At 41.3% G+C, this 20,624-nt stretch overlaps 1 protein-coding gene across 1 annotated transcript in view; it reads left to right on the forward strand.

Moving 5' to 3' along the window:
* The window catches only part of LOC139693482 (uncharacterized), a 575,772-nt gene that overhangs the window by 435,828 nt on the left and 119,320 nt on the right, over positions 1–20,624 (forward strand). The window contains exon 3 of the mRNA XM_071591659.1: positions 7,871–7,984. Coding sequence (XP_071447760.1) covers positions 7,871–7,984 — 114 coding nt within the window. The remainder of the gene's footprint in view (positions 1–7,870; positions 7,985–20,624) is intronic.

Below are 20,624 nucleotides of genomic sequence, written 5' to 3' on the forward strand. Positions count from 1 at the left end.
CCCCGCCACACGCCCTTGCGGCGGCTTGCGGGGTATTAAGTAGATGTAGATGTAGATGAGGATGCCATACACTTGCAGCATCCTCAAGGTGGGACCTGACTAACGTTAGATAACAGAGCTCCTTGACCCTTTCATGACAATTTCCAAGTTTTCTTTTAATTACTCCTAACTTTGTATTAGCTATTCCGCAAATCTCACAAATTTATTTTCCCCCGGACATGTCTATTGTTTTCGTCACACCCGAGCATTTTACCGATTGAATGTTGTTGCCCCTTGTCGATGTACTTATTCTTTGGCTCATTTTGTTGGTATTGATCAAAATACGGGTAGCTTCGCATTGATTCTGGTTTCTCGCAGCGGTGTTAATGCAGTATTTATCCCAGTCTATTGAAGGAAGATTGAAGTCATCCCCGACTATAATGTCGCTTTTCTTATTCTTGCGGAGAAAATGAGTTATTTGGCTATTGAAAACCCCTTTTCGCATCTGAAGTGGTATCTACATAGTATCTGCCCTCACCATAAGCTATAAATATTTCCAATAGAAGTATATTTTCCTCATTATTACGGACATTTTAGGCGAACTCTCCGGCTTATATATCATACTGCAACTCGCTTTCAGCCATTTTCAACCTTATCAACACCTGCGGATCAAAAATAAAAATGATAGAAAACATTCATTCAATGTTTATATACCTTGTATCCGTTATTTAGAATCCGTGATAACTACAATTGGCACCGCAATGAATATACTCTCGATTTAAGATATGACTGAAACTAGTTTTGTGCCATTGTGATTCCCTTGTGTTGCCCTTAGGATTCAGCAGCTGAGTGAATTCCGTTCCTGCTTGGCATATACCGCGGTTCATAGATAACTACGAATTTACGACCCGTTTCGTCCTGTAATTGCAACGCACATCGTGCTGTATTTTCACCTGTTAGCGTAAAGTATGGCATCATACGAAGCAGGTATATAGGCCGTGTTCACAGCCCTCGCTTCCCATAGCCCTTATCATCATTCCTCCGCGCATCCCGGCGCTCAGGCCTAGCCATTCCCCAACCCTCGTTTCCAACCCCCTTCCTTCCCACTCGGCCTCCCTCACTCCCCCGCCGCCATCCGTTCGTATCACGGTCCCCCACGCCACGCCGCGCTTCCCATTCATCAGCCACCCCCGCCCACCAATCACCTTCGTTATAAACTCACTCTCTCCCTTCCCTCCCCCAAACCCCTCCCCCCAAACCTCACCCTTATTTTTTCGCAGCATTTTTCCCAGCTCATTCTCATCCCACACCACCCCCGCACCACCCCCCTCAACCCCGCCCGCCCACCCACCCATCCAGCAGCCTTCCACTCGAGCGACGGAACCAAATGATGTGGTTTATTTGAGTGTGTGCGGACGTGGAATTGCCGGGGAGTGGTTCGGGTGGCGGGTTTGGGGGAAATCGGAGGGTGAGGGTGGAGTGCAGGGGGTGGGGATGCGACGACCGTTATTTGCGCGTGGGAAGGGGAGGCGTTGAGGGTGAATGGGAGAGGGGGCGGTCGGGTAGGGTTCGGAGGGGGCCGTAGGGAGTGTGGGGGGTTTAACGATAAGGATTTTATGCCGCTCCGGAGCGGTTCAGATCAGCACCATTGATGGGTCGGGGTGGGGTGGAGCAGGATGGAGGTGAAGGTTGGGGGCGGGGGTGTTTGGGGGTGGCGCGCGAAAGGGGGGTGTGTGTTCGTAGGAGTGAAGCGGGGGTGGTACTGTTGAGCAGCGACGCTTTGCTGGACGCGGGACGTGTTTCACTTTTTTGCCCCAACAAATCTTTTTTTTCTCCCCCCCGTTCCGAATTTCTCTTCTCCTAAATTTGATTTCGGTGCATCTAAATGCTCTCTTGAATGCGAATCCGATTGAAAGCGAGGTGGATTTCTTTGATTCTCCGGCACAAGAATCTGGGTCATCGTCATATGTTCCCAGAAATAAAGAATTATTTTTCCCACGCGAAATGGCAATGTTTTTTTCCTACCTCGTGTCGTGATTATTTTGAAAGAGGATATATATTTCCTCCGGGGAAAATGTTCAATTTTTCCGGCGTTCGACTATGTACAAGCTTTGCATTGCACTCCGACAAGTAAGATCGTACAGCTATTCAGAATTTTCAAAATTAAGTTTGTTGAATTTTCATATTTTGTAACCTAAGATATTCTTCACTGTATATTTCCCGGAAATTATATCTTTTCAAGGTTTGATCTGTTGTGCCCTAATATATATTACTCTTCCTTCTCTCGACTTGCACTGCGAAATAGAAGATCCTTATAGGAACTTCTTGGCCCTTATAGAGCCAAAGACAAAAGATTTTTTAATTATTCCCATATACACTACCAGACTGAAATAAACATTTTTCCTTGATGAATAAAAATCTATCCTTTAGCACGAAATGTAAGTTATAATTACTTCTCAAAATTAAAAGTTCCTATCGACGTATATATATATATATATATATATATATACTACCTTGATCAAAAAGTTCCCGGAATAACCACCGTGTGGCGCTCCCATCGTTCCGATTTGAGTTCTGTTTTTTTGTTAAATTGGTACATCTGTTGTTGATATTCCCTTTAAATCTTAGTGTCATAACTTGACATTTGCAAAAGTTACGGTCGGTTTTCGGTATGTCCATCAGTGCTTCCTGCGATTTTTCCATTACTTCCTCTCGGCTGCTAAAACGCGTTCCCCGTAATGGTTTTTTAACTCGATTGAACAGAAAGAAGTCACAGGGAGCCAAATCAGGTGAATTCGGTGGCTGTTGGATGGTATTTGTTGCATTTTTCGTCAAAAAATTACGAATAATGATAGCACTGTGCGACGGTGCGTTATCATGGTGCAAAATCCACGAGTTTTCTGCCCACATTTCTGGTCTCTTTCGGCGAATTGCTTCACGCAAACGTCTCATAACGCCCAAATAATACTCTTTGTTTACTGTCTGGCCTTCTGGCAAAAATTCATGATGCACTACACCGTTGTAATCCATGAAAACCGTCAGCATTGCCTTCTTTTTTGACTGAAAACGACGTGGTTTTTTTGGTCTCGGCTCATTTGGTGAACGCCATTCACTTGCCTGATGTCTGGATTGCGTGTCGTACTCATAAACCCACGTCTCGTCTCCAGTAATGATCCTTTTGATGAATGTGGGATCGGATTCAGCCTCGCAAATCATATCTTTTGCGACGTCAACACGGTCTCTTTTTTGCATGAAATTGAGGTCTTTTGGCACCAACTTTGCTGCTACACGACGGAAACCCAAATCATTAACCACTATGTCTTGGGCGGATCCATAGGCAATGTTCAAGTCCTCCGCTATTTCTCTGATGGTTAATTTGCGGTTATTGACCAACATTTCTTTTACTTTATCAATTTTTTCACCGACTTTCGATGTCGATGGTCTGCCACTGCGTTCATCATCTTCGATTGACTCACGACCACTTCTGAACCGCTCGTGCCACTGGTAAACGACCGTTTTTTTTAGAGAATCGTTGCCGAAACACTTTTCCAACATTTCCAACGTCCGCGCGCCACTAAATCCGTTTTTTACGCAAAATTTAATACAAGTTCGTTGTTGCAAATTTAAATCCATTTCTGAAATTGTAAAAAATCGCCAACACACACAGAGATAGATGTACTCTTGGCTACGTAACTTTTGCAAATGTCAAGTTATGACACTAAGATTTAAAGGGAATATCAACAACAGATGTACCAATTTAACAAAAAAACAGAACTCAAATCGGAACGATGGGAGCGCCACACGGTGGTTATTCCGGGAACTTTTTGATCAAGGTAGTATATATATATATATATATATATGATTCTGAAGACGACAGCCGTGCTGTCGAAACGTCAAATAACAAATTGTGACTGTCCTTTCTTTGTGTCTCTATATTCTAAAAATCTACATCTGTGTTTATTATATATATTCCCTTGAAAATTAATTTTGCCTTTACGCTATATTAACTTAGGAAATTCTCAGAACTTCATTTATTTCCATTTACTCAAGTTTATGCCTATTTTTTAACCTTAAATATTTGGAAAGTGGAGGTTATGATTAACGTTGCACGGTTCTTACCTGTGGTTTGAGAATAACATTAAGAAACCCCACTAAGGAAAATGAGATATTATGTCGATCAATAATATACTTGCGAATTACGGGCGTTTCATTTAGATAAACCCACCGCATGTACAGCAGTTCTCTATCTAAGGGATGAGACAAATTGATAACGTATACAGGGCGGCTATGGTACACTGTACGACGTACTCCCCATGGCTATGTCGTTTTACGTTCGCAAGTTTGGTCATTGAGGAATATATATATATATATATATATATATATATATATATATATATATATATATATATATATATATATATATATATATATATATATATATATATATATATACACAGTAACACATAATATAGAAACACAAAAAAAGAGAACACTCACACGTATTTTCTTGATATTTCGACGGAAACAATCCGTCTTCCTCTGAAGATATAGAAGTAATAATCATTATTACATCTATATCTTCAGAGGAAGACGGATTGTTTCCGTCGAAATATCAAGAAAATACGTGTGAGTGTTCTCTTTTTTTGTGTTTCTATATTGTGTTACTGTGTATTGTACTATTCGGCACTTCCGTGTTACGTCTATGAAAGCATATATATATATATATATATATATATATATATATATATATATATATATATATATATATATATATATATATATGCACACACACACATATACATATGTGTGTGTGTGCGCGCAAGTATTTGTGCATGTATATATGTTCTTGATGCACACTTGAATTTAGTCATAGTAAAAAATAAAAAGGTTGACAAAAACATAGCTAATTTCGTCATTGACGACTTGTAACCTGATAAAGGTGGCTGGGACCACCGAAATATCTAAGTGAGTTGAGTTAGTGGTAATAGTTTTATTTTTTACAATAACTAAATGCAATTTTGCATCAAGAATAAGTGAACGCCAGTATTACATGGTTAGCAGCTATTCCTATGCCGACACAAAGAGGGCAAGAAAATACATTAAAATAGGGCTGGCTTACATTCAATTCAGTCACTTATTACCGGTTACAATTCTACACATTCCGGACGGACAATTCATAAATATAATATACTTACCAAAGAAACTGCGGGAGATGCTGCAACAGTAACTTTTAACGGAGTCATCCGCTAATGTGCATTTAAATGCAACAATTTCAGAGTGCAAAAATCATTCGCCTTGACTGGGATCCCAGTCACTCTGAAGTTCGTATTCAAATTCGTCGGATTCAAAACCACACGCATTATATCTTTGTAATAAGTTTCATCTAGTCCTGAGTCTCCACATATCTAAAGGTTCCCACCCTAGATTCTGTGTTAAATGTGTGACGCTTTGGGTCTGTTGGTACGAATTTTATACGAACCTAGCGGCCTTTCTCTGCACCCTATTCGATTCTGTTTTTTGAAATGCATCCTAAACGCCCGCCGCATGCTCAATGCGGAACTCTCAATATTAAAATGATACTGGCCGTGTTTCATTCTAGTTTATTCCAATCGAATACCAGTAGCGTACCAAATACCACATGTAACACGAACATATAATCATATCTTCATTTTGGAGCTGGTTTTGATTCTAGTTCCAGACGTAGTGTGGCACCTAGGAAAATAAAACATTTTGATGGCCTCCGTACACTAACGGGAAGTTCTGTTATTTAATACATTGAGGCACTGTGCTTTCGAGCGTGACGATATATTATTTTTACATCCACACGCAATCCCTGCAAGTTGTCCCGAGGGTGTGTGGCAGGGAGTGCTTATTCACTCGCTAATTTCGAAAATATCCTTTACTTCTTCAAACGCGTGGCACCCCGTGATCCACTTAAAGGGTACCTTGACGGGGGCGACCGGACACCATTTATACCACTTCCGTTATGCACATTAATAATAGCATGCCGTTAGTAACCCCTCCATTGGCTACGCTAAGAACGCAAATAAGAAATCCCATCAAAAAGCGCGGACTGACATGAAAAGCAGTAACCAACGATCGGTTAGCATTCCACTCAAACACAATTCACAAATGAATTAGTTCTTAAACTTATTTACACAGCATCTCACTACCACCCTGCTTAAGGGCGCGTCGCGGCGGTAATACGCCATCCATGAAGTGAGTTGAGGGTTGTAATGAAGTGATTTGAGCGAGGGAATGTAACCTGTATGTTTACCAGTTTTACTTACCCTGTTCCGTCTTAGTTTTTCCTCCTTGAATTGTTGTCGCGAATATTTATTTAGTTTAGTTTATTGAATTTCGCCATTTATTAAGTTTATTTAGTGTTAGTCCGAAAGCAGCACACTCTGGTCAGTGAAAACAGTGGAGACACTTACAAACACCCAAGCCCCAGGCGTAGGAAAACCCAACCAGGCGGCAATCGAACCCGTGACCCTTTAAATGGCAGACGAGGACGTTACCCCGCCGCCACCGGGATCAACGGCTATATATTGCGCGGGGAAAGCGATTACTTGAATTTTTTCTTTTGGCAGTCGATCTTTCTTATTTCGTGACAATCGTCTGTCATGCTTATGCAAATCGGGGGATGATTACATCTATATCGGGTGCAAAATTACACGATTGGTATCTTTGGAATAGATTTGATCTTGATTTAAGTCTTCGCATATCTAAAGGATTCTATTCCAAATTCTTTGGTAAATGTGTGACGCTTTTTGTTCTTTGGTACAAAATTTTCACGAATCTGGCGGATTTTCACTAACTTTCTCGGTTAATTTGTTCAATTCTGTACTGTCTTCTGAGATGGAGTCCCTACGCTCGCCGTATAATACCCCATGTGGTGTCTTACTGAAGGAAAAACAGCACGTCTCCTTCACTATCTACATCTACATAATACCCCGCAAGCCGCCGCAAGGGCGTGTGGCGGGGGGTGTTAGGTCAAGTCTCACCACTCATCTCATGCATCGTACTTTCCCAATTGTACGTAATATGCCAGCTTCTTCAAGGCCTCTCCGCAAATAGTAGTAGTATTTAAGCGAGACGACCGACAGCTGAGGTCATTTGCGCCATAAGGGATGGACAGAAAGGATGTAGGGTGGAGAGAAACTCGGCGTCGGCATTAGCCTACTCTTTACGAAAGACGCCAACGGGTCCGCAGCTTAACGTCCCATCCGACGGACGGCGTACTCACTCAAAGTGCCCTCCACAAAGCACCTCAAGTAGGGATCGAGATACCTCGGAAAAATATTCAACACCGCCGGGATTTGAACCCGCGCCCTCTGTCTGAGAAGCCAGTACGTTAGCCCCCGCACCAATCCCGATCCCCCGCAAATTGTTCATATGCTCTCCTCATATAAGATCGGATGCGATGGTGAGACCCAAGAATTTTTCTTAGTCTCAAAAGTTCATCCGAATACCTCCGAATTTGTAAGTTGGTAAAATATGCTCCTGTTTTTATTAAATACTATATTTAAGAAGTTCAAAAATGTGCATTTTTTTAAATATTCAAATCCAAACCCCATTCTGCCCACCAATTTTGAAGATGGTTTAAGTTAATGCACTATTTGACGATCTGTGTCTTTCGCTATTTTCTTTCATATTATAATATATTCGGCAAACCGCCTAACGTTGTTCTTTATTTTTGAGGGGATATTATTAATGCTAATTAATTTATGGAATGGAATTATTTGATGGAATGCATTTCTACGTACATTTGCATTAAACTACAGCAACATATGCATGTGAGCCTGAACATCCCTAAAAGTTCCCGCCTGAATCCTAATCGACTTTTGCCTTGACTTTGCAGGAGGGCGCCTCGGGGGTGGAGAGGCAGGTGTACAAGAGGGTGGCCGTGGTCGAGGACTTCTTCGACATAATCCGCGGCGTTCACGTGGACGTGGAGGGGCGAGCCGGGAAGCACGCCGGGCAGAAAAGGACGTACAGGGCGGTGAGTATATGCACGTGCTCTCTCCTCTGTGATCCGAATCGTGCACATCGTGAGTAAACGGCTATTTGCATACCATCAATGGCGCTCTCCGTGTCGAATGCAGAAGTGAATACTGGGGCGTTCCCTTGAGCAATGGGGAACATTTGGTGCTGAAGTAATATCTCGATGGAACTAATCATGACTTTGCTCTTCATTAAAAAAATCATGTTCCATTATGCATGCATCGATCGTAATCAAAAAAATTAATGGATTATTCCCATATGTGATTGAATTTGAAATTACGCTCTCGTGGATGGCGTGTTCTCTCAGATTGCTTTAGTCCTTCTAACTATGCAGGTTGACTACCACTCAAGAAAGAAATATATCGGTATATTCAGAGATGTAGTAAAATATTTCTAATAGCAAAAACTTTCGTTCGAAAAATCTTCAAAAACGTTAGTAATTTTGCATCGAATATTATTCATAAAATCTCGAGTAATCACTAATCGCGTCTCTAACATTTGATAAGGAAAGACAACAATAGAGCTAAAGCCATAATAAATCTAATTAATGCCCAATTAATCTGATATTTTTTCAATTAAGTGGAAGCATTTAAATTTTCATTTCGATAATATTATGGCTTGAAAACTAGTTTGGTATCGATTTGAAAACCTAGAAGAATACCATCCAATTAGGTTGCCGATTTCCTCAGAATCCACCCCTTTCGTATTTTTAGCTCTTTGGGTGTTCTTAGGTACTTTTCCCAGAACTAAATGGACCACGCCCTTGTTCTTCATTTACCACCCCTTATTGTGGTGATGACCTTAACTTCAAAGTTTCTCTCTTCGAAGTCTTTCAAATCACTAATTTAATATTAAAGAAAGCGTCTGTCCCGTGTATCTTATAAAGTGTAAGGTGCGTTCGCAGTACTCCCGCATGACTCAGTTCCGACATCTGTGAAGGAACGCGGGGGAAAGATTCGTATACTCCGGAGTAGGGTGCACCAGTCCCGGAACCCAAACATTTGAAATAGCGGCACAAAAGGGCGCTCATAATGATCGAAAAATAAAGATGGGGAGCTATTCGTGGCAGTCGCGTGAAGGAGACGAAGCGAATGTGGAAATGGGGTGGAAAAAGGGAAATGGGACGAGGATGAAGGAGGAAGCAGAAGCGGGGGATGGGTGGTTAGCGGAGGGAGAGAGAAAGACAGAGAAAGGGAGATGGAGAGAGATATAAGGAGGAATGGAGAGAGTGCGCATTGGTTGCCGGTTGGCTGGTGCACCTGTTGCTCGGGAGATGGCGGGAGTTGAGACGGCGGTAGCGTAGCGGCGGCTGCCGCGTGTCGGCGGGGGGAATATCGGGCGGGGGGTTGGTGGAGGCGTGGAGGGGATCGGGGGGGGCGTATTATTGCGTGGGTGGATGAAGATGGGGGGTGGTAGGAGGAGGGGTACGGATGAGTGAGGTGGAGTGTGGGCGGGCGGGTGGAGTGAAAGGGATTTAAGGGGACGGTGATGTGTTTTAAATTTTATTCATCACGCTCCCAACAATTTCAACCGTTAATTACAATACGAGAGGGGATTGGGCGGTGAATGTGGGGGTCCGTGTGAGCAGCAGAGTGGGAGGAGCAGAGGGGAAGTTTACTGGAAGCCAACCATCTTACCCCTACTTTCCTACTCTGGAAATAAGATTCGTTTTGTGGCATAAATTCGCATATTGTGTCCAGTGTCCCGTGGTTTAGTGGATTAACTCGGGAAAATGACAAGAATAGCAGTCGAAAAACACGCCGGAAGCCACTAAAAATTATCGAAAAAAATGTTTGACGGATGTCTTTTCCTTTGTCTTAGACGGGAAACCCTTGTCAGAGCAACGCCTATTGCAAGTAAAACCATTTATCCGGGGATCAACCGACCAGAATTCATATCATGATGAATTTATTTGGCATATCCGAAATAGGCCGGCGGGATGCACTTGCTGGCCAAGTATCTTCGGCCTTTCGATGTCTGTCATTCGACAAGGTCTGTCCCATAAGTTGTAGGACTAAGACGATTAAAAAAAAATTGTGGCCTGAATTGATGCATTTATTCAAATGTTTTCGAAATAGTTTTTGGGTGTTCTAGAGTTTCGGTGTCTTGAGGCTGTACATAATTTGAATGCACATTTAGATTAATAATCGTAAAATTTTTCATATTTTAATTTCCCAATGTCCTTGGCAATCGATATTGCACCAAACTACCAAATATCCTCCTTGTTTCAATTTAAAAGACATTGTTTACGCGAGGTCAATGCATGCTCAAATTCTACTGCTAAAAGGATGATCATAGCTCTCTATCATTCCCATAACTTTCCAAGTTTCGCTAATTCATCTTGCTCTAAAAAAATTCAAATTGTGTCTCCAAATGCCTTTAATTGATTAAAGTCACTTTCCCGATGTAATCTTAATGACTATCCCGTGGTGGTGTTTTTAGAAACTAAAATTGAAGAGCGGTGCCAGCGTCAATTCATATTCAAAAACTAAACCCATCGAAGGAGAGAAAGTGTTGGCTACAAAATTTAATTTTATGTCTAAATACTTTTTCTTTGAATGATAACTATCATTTTCTGACCTCATCCTTAGATTCTTACTTTTTCTGAAATTATTTTTATTTCTCGAATATGTAATATCATTCAGGTGTTCATTTAAGATCTCAGTCACGCATTGTACTTATTGGTTTCGAGTCGAGCATTGGGGGCTCTTTTAATTTTAACAAAAACTAGAAATCGTCGAAAGCCACGCTGTACAGGCGCTTTCATTGCTATGTTCACCGTGCACTTAAGTCCGAAGAAACTACAAAGAAGAGTGGAAGTGATTATTCATCTAAACCAATGGAGCTGGAAAACGATAGAAAGGCCATCGGTCGACCAGTGTGCGTGGGGTGGAAGGAGACCCCGAGGAAGAAGGTTAAAAAATCAGGATTTGAAGGGATTTGCGGTTGGAAATCCGGGAGATAATGGGAGGATGGTGAGTCTAATCCGTTAAGGTCGACAGCACTCGAGAGATAATTGGCTCGGATGCCAACCTACGTACGGAGAGCACCTCCCATCTCTCATTTAAGGGATACAGAAGTTCCCTGAGGGGTCCATTGTTTGTGCCAACAGCCACTTCTTTTATATGTCGATACAAATGCGATTTTCTTACAATCCTAGTTAATTTTTATTCGCAATAGAGAGATTTCGGTGTGGGAAAATCTTTTCAAATCTAGCGTATAAATAAAACATAAAGTCTTAGCAGCTAGAAAGTTCGGTGGAGTAGAGCCCCACACAATACGGCTTCAGGGTACGCCCATCATGACGCTCAACAGCTGGACAAAGGAAATCCTACAGTCAATTGAGTTTCCGCTAACCGAATCCCAGAGACACGGACTTTAGAAAGCATCGCCAGGTTTGTATTTACATGTATTTCAGCTAGTGTTAGCTAGCTCTTCTTACCCTTCGTTTCTATGTAATATTTTCCTTCCTTTCGCCTCGAATACCTTCCAGAGATTTTGGACCATTCAACCGTTAACGTTCAACCCGCCAAGTCCTTTACATGCCATGTCGCGAACAAAGTCGCGCTATAACTCATCATATCAAAGAGAGATAGGTAGTAGGATCTATGCCATGTCCTCTCAACCGCATATTTTGCCGGGTGCCTAGAGTTGCAAATCATCTGAGAATTTTATTGCCAAGCACTTATGTATAACCATGCTATTCCGTTCGTCTGCTAAACCTTAGGTTTTTGGATTCGAATTCCGGTATGGGAGTACAAGTACATCGCATGAATGAGTTTCCTGAGCTGAAGCTGTGATGTGAGACCGTCTATAAAAGCCACTGACTGAATGAATTACTTTCGTATCAATAAATAGCATATTGAAAGATAAAGAGAGCGGCAAACGTTAAACTCTGTTTCTTACTGTTCGTCTTTTTAATCATTTATCGTATTTCGTATATTTGCGAAATGAAATAGCAATCAAGTAAATAAAAAAGCGTAAGAGGCCATTCATTATATCCAGTGAGCATTGAGCTTGTCAAATGGAAGCCATAGGTCCGTGTTGAGTCAGCCTTGCTTTGAGTTCACGGAGGTATCGCATTTCTTGTATTGCATTAAAATTTGGAAATGGCCAAAGCCTTAACAGCGTTTATATGATCCAATTATTGCCGTTATATACATATGCCTATATTTATGTGGGAGTAATTTGCACTGTATACTCCTTAAAGATAAATTTCACACAACGAATTAGTCAGAGCCACAAGATATGAGTTGCCTCAGATAGAAACTTTTAAAGCATTTAGGACTACAGTTACCTCAAGGCTTAATTAAATCATTGATTGATATTGGCTGCCTGGGGATTATTCATACTCTCTAATTTTTTTTAGTGAATAAGAGTCTTACAGATGAAGAAAAACGAAAAAAATAAAACAAGAAATAAGGAAAATATAACACATGGCATCTGCAGACCCTCAGGCATTGGATTTAGTCGTATCATGAACCCCAATTCAATGATGCCTACTTTATTATATACTATGTTTGAGAATAAACATTTTCTCTGATACGAGTATGTCGTGGATTAATGGACAACTTTGCTGATAAAACTCATTTCTAAGTCCTAACGAAATGAGAATCATGCCTACCATGTTTGTAGATAACGCATTTCTGCAAGATACTTTAGAAGTGTTCTATCTTAAATAGTTGTCACTTCAATAGTACGTGTATTTTCATCATTTTGGAAATAGAAAACTGCCATTATTTGGCGTCCACAGCTTGAAAATAATCATTCACTTTCTTCCATCATTCGAACAAACTTTTAGAAGTAGGTTAATGGAAATTACAGTGGTTTGTATTTGATTTATGCAACAAATTCTAAAATTCCTTATGCGCCCCCATTATTAGGAATGCGTCATTTAAAATATTCAATACAAATATTTTTGCGAGAGAATGTTTTTAAATGGTGTATCCCCTACAAAGTGAGTATTATACTAAAATCAAAACCAACGCATCTGAAATAAATTCAAATTAAAATAATTACAATGAAATTAAGTACACAAATTTTCCGTGGTAATTGATCGAAAGATTCGACTTCGGCACGGAGGATAGACGTGTCGCCGCACGTTTTGATCGCCACACGAAATGGAGATGATTACTGCCGACCTCTCCTTTATCTCGCCATCGCATCAAATGCTTTTACCATCCCTCTTTATTATTTTTCAATGTAATTATTCAATTACATCCGCCGATGCACTCATCAGCGTCCTCGCCGCCAAATTAAGCAAGCTGCGAACCGGTTTCGGTGTTGGGCTCTGGCCTTTCCAACCACCTCCATCGAAATTTCTCTCGGGTGGCCAGACTACTCACCCACTTCACACTATTTACCAATACCCACCACCTCCATCCTCCTCCCGTCCCTCCCCCTCCCCCATCCGCGCACCTCGTTGTACTATCCCCCTCCGCCTCATCTCCCCACCTATCTCCCACCCTCCCCTCTACATTCATGCAGCACAAACGAGTTCAACTGATTACGCCCTTTTCGAACAATGCCACGCTAATACTTAGAGCAGATGTTGCCATTCAAGAAGCTGCTGTACTAAAGTCTCCCGACGGCCTCTCTTGCCTTTTTCAAAAACCATTAACATTTTGCCATTAAAACGGCTCCAGCGTATCTCTCTCTCTTTCGTAGGTGTGTGCACACTACTTTGCCGTCCCGGGCGCGGAACAGGGGACGAACAAAGGGAAACAACTCCCGTGCCTCTCACTCACGTTGGGTGTTACGGGCCGCGGGGGCCACGGGAGGGGGGGGAGAGCGGGGGGGGGCGTGGGGGGGGGGGTTAGCGGAAGGGAGGACTTTTTAAAGCCGTGCCCTGCATCGAAGTCGTCGACCCCCACTCCACCTTCCTCTCCCGGCCTCATCCCCCGCACCTCCCTCACGACCCAACACCACCCCTCCCCACCAACTCATCTCCCCACCCACCCACCCTAAAGGCACAAAAGCCGATACTCCTCGAGACTCACTCCCCCTCTCTCTCTTTCTCCCCATCGGACGCGAGCGCTTTCTTAATCGCAATATATGGCTCCCGGGGTCACCCTCCCATCCACTAAGGCTCGGCGAAGGAGTCGACTGCACTGGGGGATTGGGGTAGGGAGGATGGCGGTGTTTCCTAATGGCATTTCGTTTTTTTCCGCGGGCGTGCAGTCGTGCGGGAGAGAATTCAAAGGGGGACGGTTTGCAGGACGGTGAGCGTACCGGGGTTTCTTGCCGATTCCCTCTCCCCTCCACCCCCTCACTCCTGAGTTTAATGAAGACACTGAGCTTGGACCCCCATCTCCTCTATCGTCACAACGAACGTCCCAAGAAATAATGTGGCACGAAACCGGGAAGATGTCATAAGTTGACTGTTTCCATAATTTCCACCCCAATGCCGTATGCAACATACTTGTATGTTCCCATAAATAATGTGATTCATGGCATGGAGAATTTGATTACGACTTGAACGATATCTCCGGGGAGTAATCTCCGCGGTGCAATTATTTTCTTTGTGCCACAGAAAACAAAATTATGAAATTTTTGAACGTATCTATGAGAAATTGGTTCAAAAATAGATTAAAGGTTATTTAGGTTTCCTCCCAGGAAAACATTTTTGCTTAAAAAATTGAGACCGACTTAATTGTTTTTGAGTGATACACTTATAGGAGTTTTAAATCAAATAGGTGTTCTGCAACGTACATATTTATAAGTTATAGGTTATAGACTATATAGGTTATAGTAAATTAGATTTATTATAAATACATATCTTTTTCACTGAAGTGCAGTCCCCGATAGGAGTACACCCATAACCTCCCCCGATATATTAATTAAGTTATACAAGCTATACTGAGGAGAGTTGGAGAACTGAATCCACTTTGGCACAAGTGATTGTTAGAGACTATTATTTTTTATGCTCATATAAAAAGAATGTCTACTGGTATTCCAAGGAGTGTTGTTCGATGAAGGGGGTTGCATTCGTCTTTGGGTGGACATTGGTTAACCAAAGTGCAATCGATTAAATAATGAAAGCTTTGCCAAAAAATACTACCATAAAATAATCTGTAATATGGGTTAAGTTCAAAGTTATAACCCAATTTTAATATTTCAAATTTTTAAGAAACACACAAAAGCCCACGGCGAACCGTATCTTTTTCAATGTGGCACTCTCTGCTACTAGTCCTTTCTTGAAGCTGTCACGCATTATTTTCCATTTACATGCATGCATATATCGCGCGTATATATATATATATATATACTATATATAGTGTATATATATTATATATATATATATAATATATATATATTATATATATATATATAATATATATATATTATATATATATATATAATATATATATATATATATATGTATATATACACTCACACACACATACCCGGCACAGTGAAAGGAAATGGCCTCCCTACCATGATGTGTGAATTGCACACGCCGTCGGGCTTAGTACTGGGTGAACTCTACCATCACCTACCAAACCGACCTCCGGGTTGATTACTGTGTTAATTGTTTATATATATATATATATATATATATATATATATATATATATATATATATATATATATAAACAAACTTTTCCCTACCCTTCAATCGGGATTGTATTGAGGTCTCATGATATGCTAAAAATAACAACCAAAAGTGTTACTATATTATAGGTTTTGGACGAATAGGGCCAATTTCTCTTTAGGATTAACTTATAATGGATTGTTAATCGCAGAAGTTTTTTTCCACTCCTTCAGAAAAAAATTCTTCACCCTCTTAACCGTATAAAATTCTCATTGGGAGCACCTTAGGTTAAGTAATTAAAATAAAGATTTTTCCTAATGGTTCTTTTTAACAATCATCTTAATAATTGCGGTATTCTTCACGGAACTCACTTCCGCCCTTCCCACTCTCCACAGCCCCTTTTACCATTTCTTCCCTTCCTCCCCTATCGATGAAATACAGCCTCCTCCTTACACTCAACCCCTCGTCCTATTTCATCCCGTCCACCATTCCCGCCCCGCTTCCCCCCACCGCTCGAGAGAAGAAGAGCCTTTCTATGCGGGTACGTCTGCGCCGATGAAAATTTGTGGAGCTATTTCGCGGCGAAAGCCGTTAAACATCCAACTCCCTTCTCCGATACCTACCCTCCACACACCCCTCCTACTACTCCATTCTCTCTGGCTTTTCTTTCCTCCCCATTATCTCCACCCCTCTCCGTAATACTCCCTTCGCCACCCATCCGACACCCCGCCTGCCTCCCCTCCCCCTCTCCCGTCCTCCCTCCTCCCAGCCGTCTCCGGGTATCTTATACATTTCGCCCCGACCGCAACTCCCGGCCTACTCCGATGCAGCCTCCAAGTATCTATCTCCTCCTCCTTGGATGCATTCCTCGTCTATTCGAGGTTGCGGGCGAAGGGCGCGATGGGCGGCTGAGGGAGAGAAATAGATGGAGGAAGGGGGAGCATAAGGGAGAGGTGCTTGGGCACCAACGGGCCCGAGTGAAGAAGAGCATCGCTGAGGATGGGGAGCGAAGTAAATCAAGGATGAGGGCATGAACGAGCAGAGGGTGTACAGGGGGGGAAAGGGGGTATTGATTGACGTCTAATGGATGAAAGATGGATAGGTGCGAGACTTTGTGCTGAGAGGTGAGATTGCGGGAGGAATCGATGGAAGAGGAAATGGAAAAGGAAGGGGAGGACGCGTCGAGAGAAAAAATGGTAGTTGGGGAATCTACCTACTCTCACTTTTCTCTTGACAAGACTTCTCCCCTCCCACCGTGCAAGCGACTAAACCACATTTAAGCAATGTGCTAAAAGTTGGAATGCTCGACCTTGTAATTTAAAAAAAGTTTAGATCGTGAATTCAAATCATCGCGATATTTTAAAATGCCCTGTGAGCTTTGATTAGATACAATGATTAGACGTTGACAGTCGAATTTTAGCCCTAATTATATTTTGAACAAATTGCTCTGACAAGAACTCTTTGATTATGGGTGTTTGGTACGTGTGATGCCCGTGCGAGAAAATATATTTGATTTTTAGGACTTGGATTATTGTTTTCGGAGATACTATAAACCTTTATCTAAGTAGCGAGAAGGGATAATAAAATTGTGTAGTCGGGCTTATAATAAGAAGGGGCTAAATGAAAGAAAACCTTTCCTTATTCAAGAAAGTGCCCTATTTTGATAGTATCTCATTATTTTCCAAAAAAAAACAGTCGGAACATATTTTGCTTAAAATAAAAGTCACAACTATACTGCTTGAAGATTTACAATCCAAATAATTATGCTGCCATTTCACGGAGGACGGCCTGTATCTGTGTACAACAAACCACCGAAGCGACATGCGTCAAGAAGTGTTAGATCGCCATAAATGAAAGTGATTTTTATTGTCTTTTCATGAAGGAGCATGTGGTAACATTTTACTTTCGAATGGTACGAATCTGTACTCGTTCTTTTCTATTCTAATGGTCGTGGATTTTACGAGAGAAAAAGGGGTCAAGCATCATAGTTGTGCGGTCACTACCCATTAACTCCTCGTTGTCTCGCTAACCAACGTCATTCTAGGCTTTAGTTATTCCGCATGTATCAAACTGGTAACATGTTTATTTAGCCAGTTGGTTAATTCATCAATGCTTTTTTTGGGTGTCCATGCTTTCTAATAACCGCGTGACGCTTTATTTCTCCATTATGCTTTCAAACGAAAGAGACTACTTTTCTCTCTATCACGTTATAAATTAAGGGATTTGGTATTTCTTGCAATGTTTCAATAACTCCACACTTATAAATACAAGGTGAGGCGGATGCAAAATAGAATCTCTAGTTAACTCCAAACGGCAACGTAAAATGAACAAAGGTCTTAAGGTAAAAGGAAATGACGCGAATCCAGATGAACGTCTGGGATTGAAGTTTACGTGTGAGCTAATTCTCATTTGTACGAAACTGATGTGACCTGAGCGTGATGATTTTTTAAAGGGTGCGTTGAACTCGAGGAAAGAGGAAATATTGAGACCGAATTGCGACCCTTCCGTCCGTCCTTTGAATACCTATCTCCTGCCTCTATGCAGTATGCGCGTGATGTGTCTCCCAGGTAAAACAAAAGCGTAGCGTTCGCCCATGCTCAAAATACGCTTTTATCGCTACGTATCTCCCGCTGGTTATGAGATCGTCGGTAGACAACTGGTTAGAGACAACGAAACCGATCGGTCGAGTGCTGGAAGTCCTCTCGTTGGCAGGGTAATACATCCGCACACAGCCGGCTAATCTTCTGCACGAATCGAGTCACCTTTCGGGATCACGTGACTCGAGCAAGTCGTAGGAACTTATCAGCTCCAAGGATTTTGAAAATGAGCGAAAGAATTCCGATAATACGGCTTTTTTTTTTAAAATGAACGGAGATTTTCACATTCCAAACCCCTAAACAGTCGTTACCGGTAAGTGGTTTCGGCATGGTTAGATAGTATGACAGCAGTCATCAAAAGCTTAGAAGAAATAAAAAATATATATATCCTATCTCGATGAATGGAATTCTTAATAAAAATGCGCTAGTGTTTAAAGTCCAATTTAACTTTCAATTTAACTAGCAATATAATTATATGGCTGCACTACAGCTTTTGTCTTGGGCATTTACATGTATTGTCGCATTTTAAAATTGTAAAGAGGTATTCAAGCTGTATATTAACACCAAACACAGGATAATTATACGAGTATAATCGTACGTATTATGCTAAACTTAGGTGGATGAGATTGTTTTCATTGAATATGTGGAAATAATTCTCCATTGGGGCAGAGTGGTTTGCGATTGGGTATTTATCTGGTAGGCAGGACATATCCATCCGTCCTGCCATTCTACTTTTTCAGATGCTATGGTCATAAATTCGGGGTACACTACGTGTAATTAACATTATATATGGACTTCTCACGACTTCGGTTTGCATTGATCATGTGCATTGAAGGGAAGCTAGACATTTGAAACGATTTTTGAATAAACTAAGCAACGTAACCAGATAACTTCTTGAACCAGATTTGCAATCATCCATTGACCAAAGGTAAAATCATATGTTGCACAACTGTAAATTTAGTGATTTTTAATTGGTAATATTAAAAAACTAAAAAATTGGCACCCCGTCCTATCCCGACTATCTCCTCCCCTAATATGAAATATCGTGTTAATTACTGTGAGAGATAAATTTAAGAGCTGACTGTTTTAATATGTAATTTTTCTCATGAACGATAAGTGGTATGGACAATTACCAACGAAGACTCTCAGGAATTCTTTTAATACTAATCAGCCTAGCTTGTTGACATTATTCTGACTCCATTTGATAATTTTCTCCAGTACTTTCGCTTGGCTTGCTTGCGAGTTGTGTTGTTCGCAAAATACAGCATCGCACAATTACAGAGTTGATCGCAAAATTGATTGCCATCGTTATGTTGAAAAAACATCTAAGTTATATATCAATATTTCATTGACGAAATTTCAATTTTTAGCGATAGTGTGTGATCAGTCCCACTCATCCTAATAATGAATTTCAGGGCACCAAGTAGGCGTATATGTACGACTAAGCAACACCCCGCCAGCCGCCGCAAGGGCGTGTGGCGGAGGGTGCTAGGACACCACCCGTAACACAAGTAGAATGCAACTACATGCAAAAGAACGGAAATATGCTAATGCACAACCACACGGACGAATACATGCATGCAAAACTTATTTTAGCTTACAGATACGCAAATACATTTACAAGCGACTAACATACACAAGAACATGAACCTACGAATGCACGTAATGTCTTTGCAGCATTTAATCTGATTCCCCCTTGTAACAACATTGATTTCAATTTTTTATACTGTTATATTTCCTGATTTTCCGTGGAAAAGACGAATATTTACAACTGTCTGTGCCGGTTTCCATCTCCCTTGTCTTACATCTCCGTCGCCTAACCATCCCAAATAATGTGGAACCCTCATAATTTCCTTAGAGTGTATACGTGATAAATTCTTAATTTAAATTGTTTCGTGATACAACTTTACCTTACACTGGGATTATCTTCTAGATTCATTTTATTTTTCAGGACTAATTTTATATTTAGATGGTTTCACCCATAGTTTGAGCACGTTAGAAGTTGCGATGAAACTAGCTTTATTGATTATCAATGGAAGTGACTAGATAAAAAAAATAAAGAGAGAAAAACGATGGAATAGAAGTTGAGTTTGTAAAATTTACATCCCAAGAAGGTGCTTCGGCAGTAAAATGCACTAATGATTCATATTCTTTTAAAAGAACATAAATCGGAAAGTGAGCAATGCATAGGATAGAGAAAGGGAATTTCAGTTCTGGGCAGTCACATAGGGCCCACCACTGATTGTCCAACGCCATCCCTAATTCGCCACTCATAATAATACCCGTGCCGTTGTTGTTTCCAACTCTTGCCGCCGCGTGCACTAACCGCTCACTTCCGGGCATTTAGGTGAAAGCGATATTCAGCCGCGCCGAATTCTCCGAAGTATTACTACTACCTCGAGAGCAGTGCGGTTAATTAATTTCTCTTATGCGTATGTATCGCACCGTTGAAGGTTTCCTCACAAATAGGTGCAGTGTTATGCGCTGATTTAATCATAACTCTCCAT

This window comes from Hetaerina americana, unplaced genomic scaffold (genome assembly GCF_022747635.1).
Source record: "Hetaerina americana unplaced genomic scaffold, ioHetAmer1.1.p SCAF_5, whole genome shotgun sequence".
NCBI lineage: Eukaryota > Metazoa > Arthropoda > Insecta > Odonata > Calopterygidae > Hetaerina > Hetaerina americana.